Below are 13,136 nucleotides of genomic sequence, written 5' to 3'. Positions count from 1 at the left end.
ACCTAAAAATATATATATTCTTGAGATCCATTGACACAAGTCAAATCTAAAAGATGCTATTTATTTGGTGTGCCAGCATGTTGCTGTATGAAAACGTTTCTTCATATTAGAGATCCAGATAACAGAAAACGGTACTCAATAACAAAGTCAACTGACTTTTTTTCTCTGCCAGAGTTTAAGTATTTTTACTTTGCTGTTCCAATCAATTTGAAAGAGAGGCAATTTATTTTTGTTCGCTCCTTTCAATTATTTAACAGGATGCCAACTCCTTGGCATAGGACATTTCCTACATTTTCCTTTTCCTAAGTGATTACCATTGAACCATCACCATGTACAAATCATTAATGCACATACTTAATTCACCAAGTAACCGTGACATATTTATGAGCACTTGACTTCATTCAATACATGTTACATGATCACTCAGGAGCAAATGAATTCAGAAGGGACACCAAAAAACAAACAAGCTGGCATAAGGTTCCATTCAACAGGGAATGCAAGAAGAGATCCAACATCGTCTCAAGGGATTGTTTTGATATTGGTTGATTGGAAAAAGCCAAAGTTTGCACAGTTAGGAATTTTAATGCAAAACATTGCAAGCAATCATTTCAAGGAACAACTGTTGTTTTAGCCAACCTCGAATACGAATATTTTGCGGGAACTTGATATATTTGGACTGGGCAGCTTGATGTGTGCAGTGAAAACTTGATTATTTTCACATCTCAATCAGCAAATATCAAACACATGGCACTGTGAAAATGCTAACAGCTTAACTCTGCAGAACATGGATACAAGGTTCTATAGGACCAGTCCTCAGTTAAGGGGAGATGATGGCCTAATGATTATGATCACTGGACCAAGTTATCCACAAGTCCAACTGAATGGTCTGGGCAGATGAGTTAAAACTACACTGCAGCAAACCATGGAATTTAAATTCAGTTTGTAAATCTGGAATTGAAAGTTAGTCTCAGTGATGACAATTGTCATAAAAATCCATCTGGTTCACGAATGTATTTTACGAGGGGGGACTTGGCCATTCTTATAGGTGACTGACCAACAGTTAATGTGGTGGCTGTAATAAGACCATAAGACATAGGGTTAATTGACTAAATAGCATTCATGATTGCACACACTGCATGCAATTTGCTAGAGGAACAACCATGGAATAACAATTATTCAAGTCATGATATGATGTTACGAATTCCCAGTAAAACTTCAATAAAGAAAGCATAACCAGTTTTCCCACTTTCTTTAACATCCCGTCAACAGAAACGGGTAGGAGCCTGACTATTATATGAGCATATCCAAGTTTAAATAATGAAAAACTTCAACATCTATCAGGTCCAAACTTCATCCTAATAATTGGAAAAAATAAATCACTAGAAATGATCATCTGCCTAATTAACTGCAGATATGAAGGTGGAAAGCCTCAAGGCTAACATCCAGCTTTCTATATATCATTGCTCTTTCACAGCAATATCACACAATTGGTCACCTTTTAGACAACTGTGCCTATACCAGATCTGTTAAAACTTGCCACAATGAATCCACACTTCAAGAGAAAACAGGTGAGCCAAATAAATTCAGAACAATGGACCTGTGAATAGTGCAGTAGTAGCGTCCCTACCATTGAACAAAAAAAAAGTCAAGGTGGAGGTATCATCTGCCACAAAGCCATATCCTAACAAGTCCACGCAGGTCTACTGCAAAACTTTTTTTGTAATATATTAGTGAACCTTACAGATCCGATTTCTGTTTTACAGTCCAAGGCATAGAATTATCGACATTCAGACACGATAGCTAAGTTCCATTTGCTACGCTTCCCTGGCCCAAAACCTGGCAACTTTTGCATCTGAACATAAACTACATGATTAGATATTTAAGAGACTGTAATTTTGAATATTAAGGATTCACAGCAGCCAAGTAAAAATAAAAACTCTACTTCAAAAACTCATCACATCGTGTGGGAAAAAAAAAAAGCTTACCCATCCAAATTATCCAATAGCGACTGGCAGACAGCATTTAAGTATCCAGACTCTACTGCATTATGGGACACATCCAAGACATAAAGATAAACTGCAGGTTGTGGTGGTCGCAGCTAAAAAGCAAATACGGATGAAGTATGCACAATATCTTTAATGGAGACTTACAAAATGTAATCATGCAATAAAACAAGCAGAGACACTTGTAAAGCACTTTAAGGGGAGGTGACAGCATACTGTTATTATTGAAGACCTGTTAATCAAGAGGACCAGATAATGATCTTGGGAATGGGATTCAAATCCTGCCATGGTAGATGGTGGAATTTGAATTCAATAAAAATCTAAGAGTTGATTAACATGAATCCATTGCCAATTGTCAAGAAATACCCATCTGGTTCAGTAACATCTTTAGGGATGGAAACCACCATCCTTACCTGGTCTGGCCTACATGTGACTCCAGACCCACAATGATGTGATTGACCTTTAACTGCCTTCTGAGCAAGAAATGCTAACATGGCCCACTTTAGTGATTTAGGAAAAAAATGCAAATTATGGTCTGCTTAAACCAAATTGATAAAATATGTTAATACAATTGAAAACAGCATAGATTTATTTCTGGAAATATCTCCAGGCTCTGAAGATTGTTGAAAACAAGGTTAAAAGTTTCAACATCTTATGAGCATTACTTTTGCTTTTCAAGAGGTTTAAATCTTAACATACTGAATGAAATACTTCTATACTGTACTCTTCCTTCCCCAATAAAGAAATAATTTCTACCATTAATTAAGAAGAACATTCCACATTAGCAGATAGCTGCTGTGGTATAAAATTAGGTTATAGAGAGATGTACGACCAACATTCTAATTCATGGTTCACCAGTCCTCTGTGGAAGGAGCAGCTTACATTTCAGAAGTCACGAATGACTGAGAAACAGCTGTGCGCTCATAACTCCATACCCTGCAGGTATGGGGACCATATTAAGGTCCGGGGAGATATTATGGCTCAGTGGTTAGCACTGCTGCCTCACAGCGCCAGGGACCCGGGTTCGATTCCACCCTTGGGCGACTGTGTGTGGAGTTTGCACGTTCGCCCTGTATCTGCATGGGTTTCCTTCAGGTGCTCTGATTTCCTCCCACAGTCTAAAGATGCGCTGGTTAGGTGGATTGGCTATACTAAATTGTCCATAGCGTTCAGGGATGTGTGGATTGGGGGACAGGTCTGGATGGAATGTTCTTTGTGTTGGCATGGACTTGTTGGGCCAAAAGGGCCTTTTCCCACACTGTAGGGATTCTATGATATTAAGATGCTGCCAGACCTTCTGCTTTTCTCCAGCAATATCATTTCAGATTTTCAGCATCCATAATTCTTTATCTGTGTTTAACTCATCCACCTCTTCCAGGAATGCCCGCCTTGAAGAAGTTCTGCTCCTCTCTCCAACAGAATATTCATTCTATTTTTGCTTCTTGCCCACCATTAGTTTCATTGTCCTTCTTAGTGTTTGACAAGTTATTTGCCAAAACTCACCTCCAGACCCACATGGCAAACCTGTGACTGTCTGACTCAGACTCACTCCACGTGGATTCCAATTGAAGTTTTGTGTCTCATGTTTCCAATCTATGTGGGATCACATCGGTATCTTCATGATGTACAATCCTCCTTAGACAGCTGTTCTTGCCGCAAGCCAAGATTCTGCACTGAGTGCCACGTACAGCCATTTGCAGTCTTGATCAATCAGTCTCTCTCATTAGCACTGCTTCACGCTACCTCAAAGCTGCCCTGCCCCCCAGTTCAATCTTTGGCTTGTTCGAGGTTCTAACAAGAAACCTTTTCTCTTCCTTCCATGCATGAAGGAAGAAAAGCTGCATCAACTCAGAGGTACCCACGCCTCTCTGTAACCTTCCTCCCCTTCTCATCTCCACACCATCTCATAACCGCTTGCTGGTATTTAGTATCTCTTTTGATAGTTCACTCTCCAGTGCTGAATATTCTGTGCTCAAGGGTCTCAGTCTTTCTGGGTCCCCACGTTAATGAATTTTGGTTATGCTGTTGAATGCTTCTTCCATCACCCCCATCTCCATGGCCATTTCTTTGAGCAAGAGTCCACTCCTCATCATACAGACCTCTTCGCCCAGATCCCTCCCTCTGGCCTTTTACCTGCAGTTCTGCTATTCATCAAGAACGACTGGCATGACATTGATAGCCTTACTTTGCATGGACCCAAATCCCTCCTCACTCAGACCTCTTTCCCTCTGAACTGACTACACTGTGCTCTCAGATCCAACCTTGACTTGGTAATTAAACCTGCCAGTAAGGGTGTTGTTGTTGTTGTCGTCGCTGTCTAGAGTATAACCTCTACACTGCAGTCACCTCGTCCTATCTCCCCTTGGACCATGAGCTAATGGGGTCAATACGTACACAGCAGTCACTAATTTCATCATTTCAGGGGATTGAACACCATTCCCCTTGCCCTCTCAGCCTCCAAGCTCAAAGTCCCCCAGTCTTGTACAATCTGCTTCTACGTTCTTCTCAAATAGGAGTATCCAGATAAACCCACTTCTACTTGTTCTTGCCCCACAGAACTTTTTCGAACCTGGACTCAATTTTTCTCCCCTTGTCCAGTCCCTTGCTAATTACACATGCGATTCTTCTGACACTTTACATCAGTTCGAGAATTACCAGTTCCATGGGAACCAGCTGCCTACTCAACCATGGATGTGTAATTTTGTTTCATGCCCATCGCCCATCAGGATTGTCATAGGGTTCTGGGAGGAAAACTGTCTGAACTGCCCCCTGGGATACATGGAACCTTCCCTGTTCCAATCCTGAACTCTCCAGTCATTCCACACAAGTCTCTCTCTGGTACATCGACGACATCATTGGTGCTGCCTCCCTCTCCCACCTGGAATTGGATACCTATTTTACTTGCAATTTCCACCTTGCTTTCACCTTCACTTGGTCCATCTGACTCCTCCCCTCCCTTCTTCAACACCCCAGATTCCGTTTCTGGACATAGGCTGGTGACTGATATCCACTCCAAACCACCAACTCCCACAGTTAACTGACTATACGTCCTCACACCCTGTTTCCTGCAAGGACTCCATCACATTCTCCCAGTTACACCATCCCTGTCACGTCTATTCCGATGATGCTACCTTCCGCAGGATGGCCTGAGAAATGGCTACTTTTTTCCTCAAGCAAGGAGTCCCCTCCACTGAACTTAACAAGGCTATCAGCCATGCTTGTACCATTTCCTACACTTCTACCCTCACCCCTTCTCTTCCTTGTCACAACATACCAAAAAGGGATTTCCTGGTGCTCATTCACCATCCCACCAGCATCTACATCCAAAGGATCATAAGCACTGTTTCTCTCACTTCCTGTGGGATGTCACCACTAGACACACATTCTCTTCTCCTCCTTTGTCAGTATTCTGCAGGGAGTGTTCCCCCCAAGACATATTGACTCTTTCCTCTTCCATCTCCCCATGGCACATTATATATACACAATTGTAGAGGATGTAATATCTGCTTGTTTACCTCCTCCCTATCAAGGCTATAAACACACCTTCTGAAGCAGTGGTTTACCTGTATTTCACTCACTCAATCTCATCTACTTTATTTGTTGCTCACAATGCAGTCTCCTCTACAGTGGAGAGATAAAATGCAGGCTGGGTGACAGCATTGTGGAGAATCTACATCATGTCTGGAAAAATGAACGAGTTCATACTTCCAGAGATAATGGGAACTGCAGATGCTGGAGAATTCCAAGATAATAAAATGAGAGGCTGGATGAACACAGCAGGCCAAGCAGCATCTCAGGAGCACAAAAGCTGACGTTTCGGGCCTAGACCCTTCATTAGAGAGGATCTCATTTTCCACTTGGGGACCATGTGGCCTTCAAGCCACAATATAGAGTTCAATAGTTTTAGGGCCTGAACACATTCTTCCATGTCCTTTACCTACCCAATACCCCAGCTGCACACCCCGCAAACCGTACCCCCTTACCTGCACCAGCTGCACACTCCGCAACCCCCTGCCCCCTGCCCCAATTCCACGTGTGGTCATCACATGGGCTGCTTTCAGCACTGCCAAACTGTTTTCACCCAATTATGGTCCCCATTATCAGTTTTTCCTCCATTCCTTTGCTTGCCTAACTGCCTTTCTTCTCCCTCTGGGTTCTGTCTTCACCCATCCAGTCACTCTTTTATACCATCTTTTTCCAGCTGCTCCTAGTTGTGAAGAGGAGTCACTGGACCCAAAATGTTGACTCTGCTTTCTCTCCAAAGATGCTGGCAGCCCTGTTGTGTTTCTCCAGCAATTTCCAATGTTGTGACTATTAGCTATCAGAAAAGTGTGCAAGGTACCAATCTTTTACTTCTCCCTTCTGCCTAACTGCAACTATATTGGTGTAGAAAGACAGAATACTGACATCTTAAGCCTGTTCCTACTTCAATTTATGGTGCTGTGACAACTGGTGCATTGTATATGGGTTTAATGACAGCTAACTCTTCATTTCAGGATAGCATAACACCAGGTCACTTATAGTTTAGTTAAGGTGCAAATGATCTAGAATGAATATTTAACTTTTTCCAAGCATTTATGGGTGTCACTATTGGTTCAGTGATGCATACCTCAACAGTCAAATGAGTTTAGATTTCTTCCATTCCGTAGACGGGAGAACAGAACCTAAGTGGATACTCCATCGGAGTGCTAATTGAATGCTGTCAAACGTGCCAGTTTTTACTGGAACGCGGATATCAATTTTGAACAGCAGGAAGTTTATGCCAGTGGCCTGGTCAATACTTTTCCTTCAATGAACATCAGTAAAATATACAACCATTAAAAGTCATCAAGATTCTGACATTTGGCAGTCAGCCCTTGAAGTATGAATCCACATGTTCCCTTGTTGTAACAGCGATTACACTATTGTATAGCTTATATTAACTATTAGAATTTCAAAGCGTTTTGGGACATCTGGAGATTGTGTAGATTGGTTTAAAATAACTTGATTTCATTTAGCTCCAGTACCTCATGGAAACTGATACTTTACCATTTACAAGTTGTTAAAAGCTTCCTGACCGGCACATGAGCTTGAAACAGATAAAGAATACTAAATATTTGGCAAAGTATTCTGTGCTAAACATTACTCAATTGCAATGTTAAAGCTTATTTAGAATCTCACAATACAATCGTTTTTCATGTTAAACTTGCTTTGTAAACCAAAAGGACACAATTCAGCATCACTGAAAACATTTCGCACAGGATAGAGATGAACAATAGTTTAAAAATTAAAAAAACAGCTAGACTCACCATGTACTCTGAAGGAGCAATAAATTCTATAGTAGCACTTTGAACTTCAGGTCGCTTATGTGGCTCTCCATAAGATCGAGTCACAGGATTGTACATGAATTCTTCAGGAACTAAGTATCAACACAACAGTTTTAGAAGTTCACACAGGTAACGCACAACTACAAAGTAGTGCAAGACTGTTGTTTGAATTTGCATTTTTGTATGCTTGCACTCATCTGGATGAACATGTTGGTACTAGATAGTGAAAAATCTCTCACTTTAGGTGCCTGACGAATGTATTCTCAATCAGCTCTTACACACTTATGCCCTGCCGTAGTGAATGGGTCATATTAGCTTAAAGAGTACCTTGTGTGCCATGTTTGCATTTGCTATCCCACATCATTATTAAACTGCTATTAGTAGGCAGTTCAGTCCTGAATTAGAAGACAGCACAAGAGCTGCCCATTTAAATGCTTAGGGATGTGACCAAAAAGCTACTCTTGAATTTCATTTCCCTGTTTTGAGACTAGTCATTTCTCTTGCAGTTTAGTCTCTCAATAAAACTGTGTGACTCCACTAATCGAGTGTTAATGCTGAGCTCTAGTGAAATATTTTTTCCAGAATTCATTTCACAACATCACCATAAATCCAAAACTTATGCTCATTGTAACCATTATTTTGTAATTTTTAACAATTAGACTAAAATAGCACTGCAGGCTTCATGAAGGTGCAAAATAATTCCATCTTCATGCAACACTGCAACTGAATATAAAAAGGCAAAATAACCTGCATGCGAGAAAGATCAAAACTCCTGCCTCCCAGTCAACTTCTCTAAATTCAGTAAGAGAGCTAAGTGAAATTGGTTTGCACTGGTGCTTGTTTAAAAGTGTCCCTAAATTGCATCTTGAATTTCTCTATTCCAGTGAAGTCCATGTGTAAACAAAGCTCCACCTTCTAGGAGGAGACACTTGCATGCCACAAAACATGACAGCACATTAACAGCAAAGACGTCCATTCGGTGGTTTGTGCAAGTTGTACTCAAGGGCTACTTATCTATTTGCACTCTTTTGCCTGGAGGAAATAGTCATGTGAGTGTTAATTTTAAGCTATTATTCCCTTAAGCTCCCCACACTACCAATTTCCTATACTCACCAGCAACTGAGCAATCAAAAATTTAAGAATTGACTACTCTCATCTGCAAACTGTTCCAAGACATCACCACCAACTAAGCTAAGTTTCAGCCAATGCAATTGTACATTTGTGCCTCTAGGTTGCTGACTAAAGTGCCACTGAACTAGTTTTCATAACCGAAAGATTTCTTTCCTACAAGAAATGCTGTCTTTTGGATTTGTTAAATCTGCTTACTAAAGTGGGCACTATTTCATAAGTCTACTTGAAGAGCAGAGAATTTTTCCAGTATTCATTCTTCAATTAGTGCCACAAGTAGTTGACTTGGTAAATGATTTGCTATTCAAGAGACCCTGTTGCATAAAAATTGAAACCATGCATGCCTTCAGAACAGGGATTAAATTTTTAGAAGTGATACAATGTGACTTTCATATAGTGTAACACCTCTTTCACAACCTTGCACAACCAACACTGTTTATTCTTTTGCCGTTCCTGTGCATTTACCTTATTCTGTTCCATGGATGGTGACAGAATGTTCAGTCAACTCAGTCCTACTTTACCAAATGCTTTTTTAAAACAATTTTAACACTCAAGTCTCCCAACGCAGTTCTGCATCCACTCATCTTTTATCTATTTTTCTGTATCTTGAGCTTATATTTAAAATAATTTTATGTTTCCAAACATTTTTGTATTTTTTGGTGAACTTACCATCATTAACTCGATAGCACAAGTTACATTTCCATCTTCTTTGGTCCAGAAAGTTGACAAAAGGATTTATGTAAGTTCTGCAAGAACGACATCTCACAATGGTACTGGATGTAACTACAGGCAATTGCTGCAACATGATGCATACACATTAACTACTAGAGATATGGTCATAGTTTTGTTTAAAGAAAATTGCATGAAAGGATATACTTTAAAGTGAGTGCTCCTTTGAAACCAAAATCGACATGCATATATTAAATTAGGTTAGCACAGCAATGATCAACAATCCAATATTTGCACATAGCTTCAGTTTCCATAATCACTGCACTTGTAATCACAACAAGACTGCTGAGTGGGGAAGCCATGTTGAGGACAGGCTGTTCCACACCTGACGAGGCTTGGAACGTTGAACCAAAGCTCATTTTACTCTAAAAGATGAATTGCGTCACATCATAGGAATATTAGTTATCACTTACTGACAGATCTCTGAATGGATGCAGCTGTAATCCTAAAGGAAGCTTAGCTTTGCTCAATAAGGACTGAGTTTGAGGGATGTTGGTTAATGTACACCGGAACACACTGAAACAAAAATATTTCACTTCAGCAAAATTAAAAGTGAACAAATCAATTCTTTTTTTCCATTTTAGCTGAGAAGAGAAAATCAGTCAGAATGCTATAATCTAACTCAATGTTACAAAGAAGGTTCAGTAGCAAGTAATCCTTGAAGGTGAGACATGGATCTTACCAGATCGCATCCTAAGGTATTTGGGAAAAAAAAGTAGAGAAGATTTAAGGATGACCAGACATTTGGCAAAGGCTACTAAAGTGTTCTGAGATTATCATTACATTCAATAAACTGGTCACTTTTCCCATTTTCGGCCCAAGCCTATTTAGGCAGATCAACATTGAATTATCAGTACATACTGAACAGCAGCCCCTTCTGGAGTGAACAAATGAGGAGAAAGCAAAAATTCAAGAAAGCTCCACAGGAGACAGTACACTAGTTAAAGTCTCAACTTTGGAACATTTTTTATTCATTGCTACATGACTTGCTGAATCGCTGAAGAGGGAACTAAAATTCCTGATTCAGCAAAGGGAAAATGGTGAAGTAAGATTTGAAAACAGAACCTTAAGGAGTTCTTTCATAAGCAAGTTATCACCGATACTGCTTCATTCAATTAAGGACACGTTTCAAATAACAGTACTGCAATTGGGTCCCATGGTGGTTAGATAAAAGAGCAGAAAACAAATAAATTTATTATTAGGGTTAGATTTGGCTTACAAAATCCTTTACTACAAAATCACAACATTTGTTTGGTCAAGAAATGGATATTAGAAACTATTACTACTTACTCTGGATTGCAGTTTAGTTTCTGCAGATCCTTGTGCAGGTTTGCATGAGGGGCTTTGACTGGAGTTGAAGGCAGGATGTTTCTCTCCTGCAGGAGATTCAGAGCTCGTGCTGCCTCTGATTGTTGACCCTGCTGCAAGCTAAGTCCACCCATGCCAGCCATTATTTGATTAAAATGTGGAGCCTGAAGAAAACAGGTTTTACTGTGAGGAGAATACATTGCAAACATAGAGAAGACCTAGATTAATCACCTTCTCTAAAAGCTATTTGAAGCAGGGACTACTGTTTTTTTTTGAAAACGGCATGCAGTAGAGTGCTGCAACTGTTTTTTTCATGTATTATGCTATAAGAAATTTGTGCTAACCCACGTTTTCTAAAGTTTTTGCTTAATTCCCATAATACGTGTTTTAAAAATATACAGAATTCCTACAGTGCGGAAATAGGCCCTTCAGCCCAACAAGTCCACACCAACCCTCGGATTATCCCACCCAAATCAACCCCCCTATAACTCACCTAATCTACATATCCCTGTACACTACGGGCAATTTAGCATGGCCAATCCACCTAACCTGCACATTTTTGGACAGTGGGAAAAACAGGAGCAGCCAGACTAAACCCACACAGACATGGGAGAATATGCAAACTACAAACAGACAGTTGCCTGAGGGTGGAATCAAACTTGGGTCCTTGGTGCTGTAAGATGGCACCATATCAAACCTTTTTGCTGAAAACAGACAAATGGTCATCTAATGGAGTTTATCTATGATGGTCACTGAAAAGAAATGTCAAACATATTGACTCAATTCTTTTAAAATTCTCAGGTGTGTATCATCTGTTCTCAAACCGGTTGTGAAAATAAATCTCAAGAGTGCCACAGTAATGGGATTATGAAAGCTCAGTCTCAAAGCAGCAGTAGCACTATGGAATTGTTACTAGTTCTACAGCTTATCATACTGTTACAAAAGACGCAGAAGGAAAATTTTGGTATTACCTTTGCATCATGCAATGAAATGGGTTTCAATTTAACATCGACAGATAATCCCTCACTGAATAAGGAGTGACTTTTCATGGGGTAGTGATAGGATGTTGTTTTTAAATCACTGGAAACAGGTGCTGCAAGATTTCTGAAGTAATACAAGGACAGGCTAATACCAATGTTTGGAAGGTTTGGCCTTATGAAGAACACAAAAAAATACAGTGTAGCAAATAAAAACAGGCAGTCTTCACCATATGTTTCATGGAAGTGTGCTACACAAGCGGAGTACCAGACTTCAGCAAAAACAACTCAGAGGGCCTGACTAATAAACAGGTTGATGCGTTATTCAATAAAAGCGGGATCATAAGTAAAAGACTTTCCAACATATTTTATACATTTTATGGTTTGCATATGGTAGAAAAATCACCATTTTTACTGATGAGAATGTGCATTTTTAAAACTGACTTTCTTTAGGATAAAGGGAAGACATTTTCTTCTCTGGTTTCGCTCCACAAGATCACAAGCAACTTGCACCTAGATCTTCAGCAACATGACGCCACAATCCACAGCAAAATAAATGGAGCAAAATTGAAATAACTTATGATGCTCCTCTTTGAGTGGCTGCTTTGTCTTAATTTGAGTTTCTATTGGCTTTAAGGCATCACCAGGAGCAGCTCGGGTCATACAAATCCATGATTGCTAGGGGTTTGCATCACCTTTAGAGATAAAATTCTAAGTTTCCTAGTATCAGCACAGAAAACATTAGCACCTCATACCTGAGTGTGTTGCTGTGGTCCTTCTGTATTTACCAGCTGACCCCCTGGGATTCCAGAGCTGGCCATGCTTTGGTAGCCAGGTGGTAAGGTGGGATAAGAGTAGCCAAGTGTCCTTCTAGCTTTGAGACCTTGTTGAATTGGCTGCACTGTAATGCAAATGGCAAGGGGGGGGGGGGGGGGGTGGTGATGTAGTGAAAGGTTACTTAATTGTTGGTTAGAACACAGTAACATTCCATTCAGCATCACAAGCACATTTCAGGGAAAGCTACAAGCACGAGTGTGGATGCCCAATAGCATAAAGAAAAATTCTTAATCGCAGGCCAATATCAGTTTTGTTTTAAAAAAGAAGATAGCCCTATTGGCATCACACCACGGCCTTGTGCATAATTACAGACCTATTTCTATAGACTTGCAAGTAGCAATTCAGATTATAGCCTTGCATTTAAATAATACAAGGAGCTTTACTAAAAATGATCATTTCCCCTCCCAAATGTCACGATAAAATAGTTAAGCTGACCCCAAAATTTGGCATTCCTAACTCGTAACCCAGTTGCAATATAATTTATTTTCACCCAACATCTAGCAACAAAAATTAACAATTTAATAAGTATAGTACTTACTAATTTCACCGCCTCCTTCCAAACAATCATAATGGTCAATTGTCGATTGATCACCAGATGACCCAGTGCTTACTCCTTAAAAGATTTTTTTAAAAATTGGTACAAGTTTATTTAGTCGGAAACAAATTGCAATTGTTCGACATTTAAAACTATAGCAGTGTCACTTTAAAAACAAAACATATCTCTGTAATTTACCATTCCTTCAATTACTCCATCTTTGTCCAGTCATCTAAAATATCGATATTGCTCCAGTTTTGGCCTCTTGCACAAGCCTAATTTTAAATTGGAGGGAGCAAAGACTGCACATGCT

At 39.9% G+C, this 13,136-nt stretch overlaps 1 protein-coding gene across 1 annotated transcript in view; it reads right to left on the bottom strand.

Annotated features, from left to right (window-relative positions):
• sec24a (SEC24 homolog A, COPII coat complex component) overlaps positions 1-13,136 on the bottom strand; it is a 59,313-nt gene that overhangs the window by 23,622 nt on the left and 22,555 nt on the right. The window contains exons 4-10 of the mRNA XM_048543213.1: positions 12,827-12,901; positions 12,207-12,352; positions 10,457-10,638; positions 9,580-9,682; positions 9,107-9,233; positions 7,292-7,401; positions 1,986-2,098 (exon numbers count right to left, since the gene is read on the bottom strand). Of these exons, the coding sequence (XP_048399170.1) occupies positions 1,986-2,098; positions 7,292-7,401; positions 9,107-9,233; positions 9,580-9,682; positions 10,457-10,638; positions 12,207-12,352; positions 12,827-12,901 (856 nt within the window). The remainder of the gene's footprint in view (positions 1-1,985; positions 2,099-7,291; positions 7,402-9,106; positions 9,234-9,579; positions 9,683-10,456; positions 10,639-12,206; positions 12,353-12,826; positions 12,902-13,136) is intronic.

Source organism: Stegostoma tigrinum, chromosome 13 (assembly GCF_030684315.1).
Source record: "Stegostoma tigrinum isolate sSteTig4 chromosome 13, sSteTig4.hap1, whole genome shotgun sequence".
In the NCBI taxonomy this organism is placed as follows: Eukaryota; Metazoa; Chordata; class Chondrichthyes; order Orectolobiformes; family Stegostomatidae; genus Stegostoma; species Stegostoma tigrinum.
This window is presented reverse-complemented; position numbering and strand designations above follow the sequence as displayed.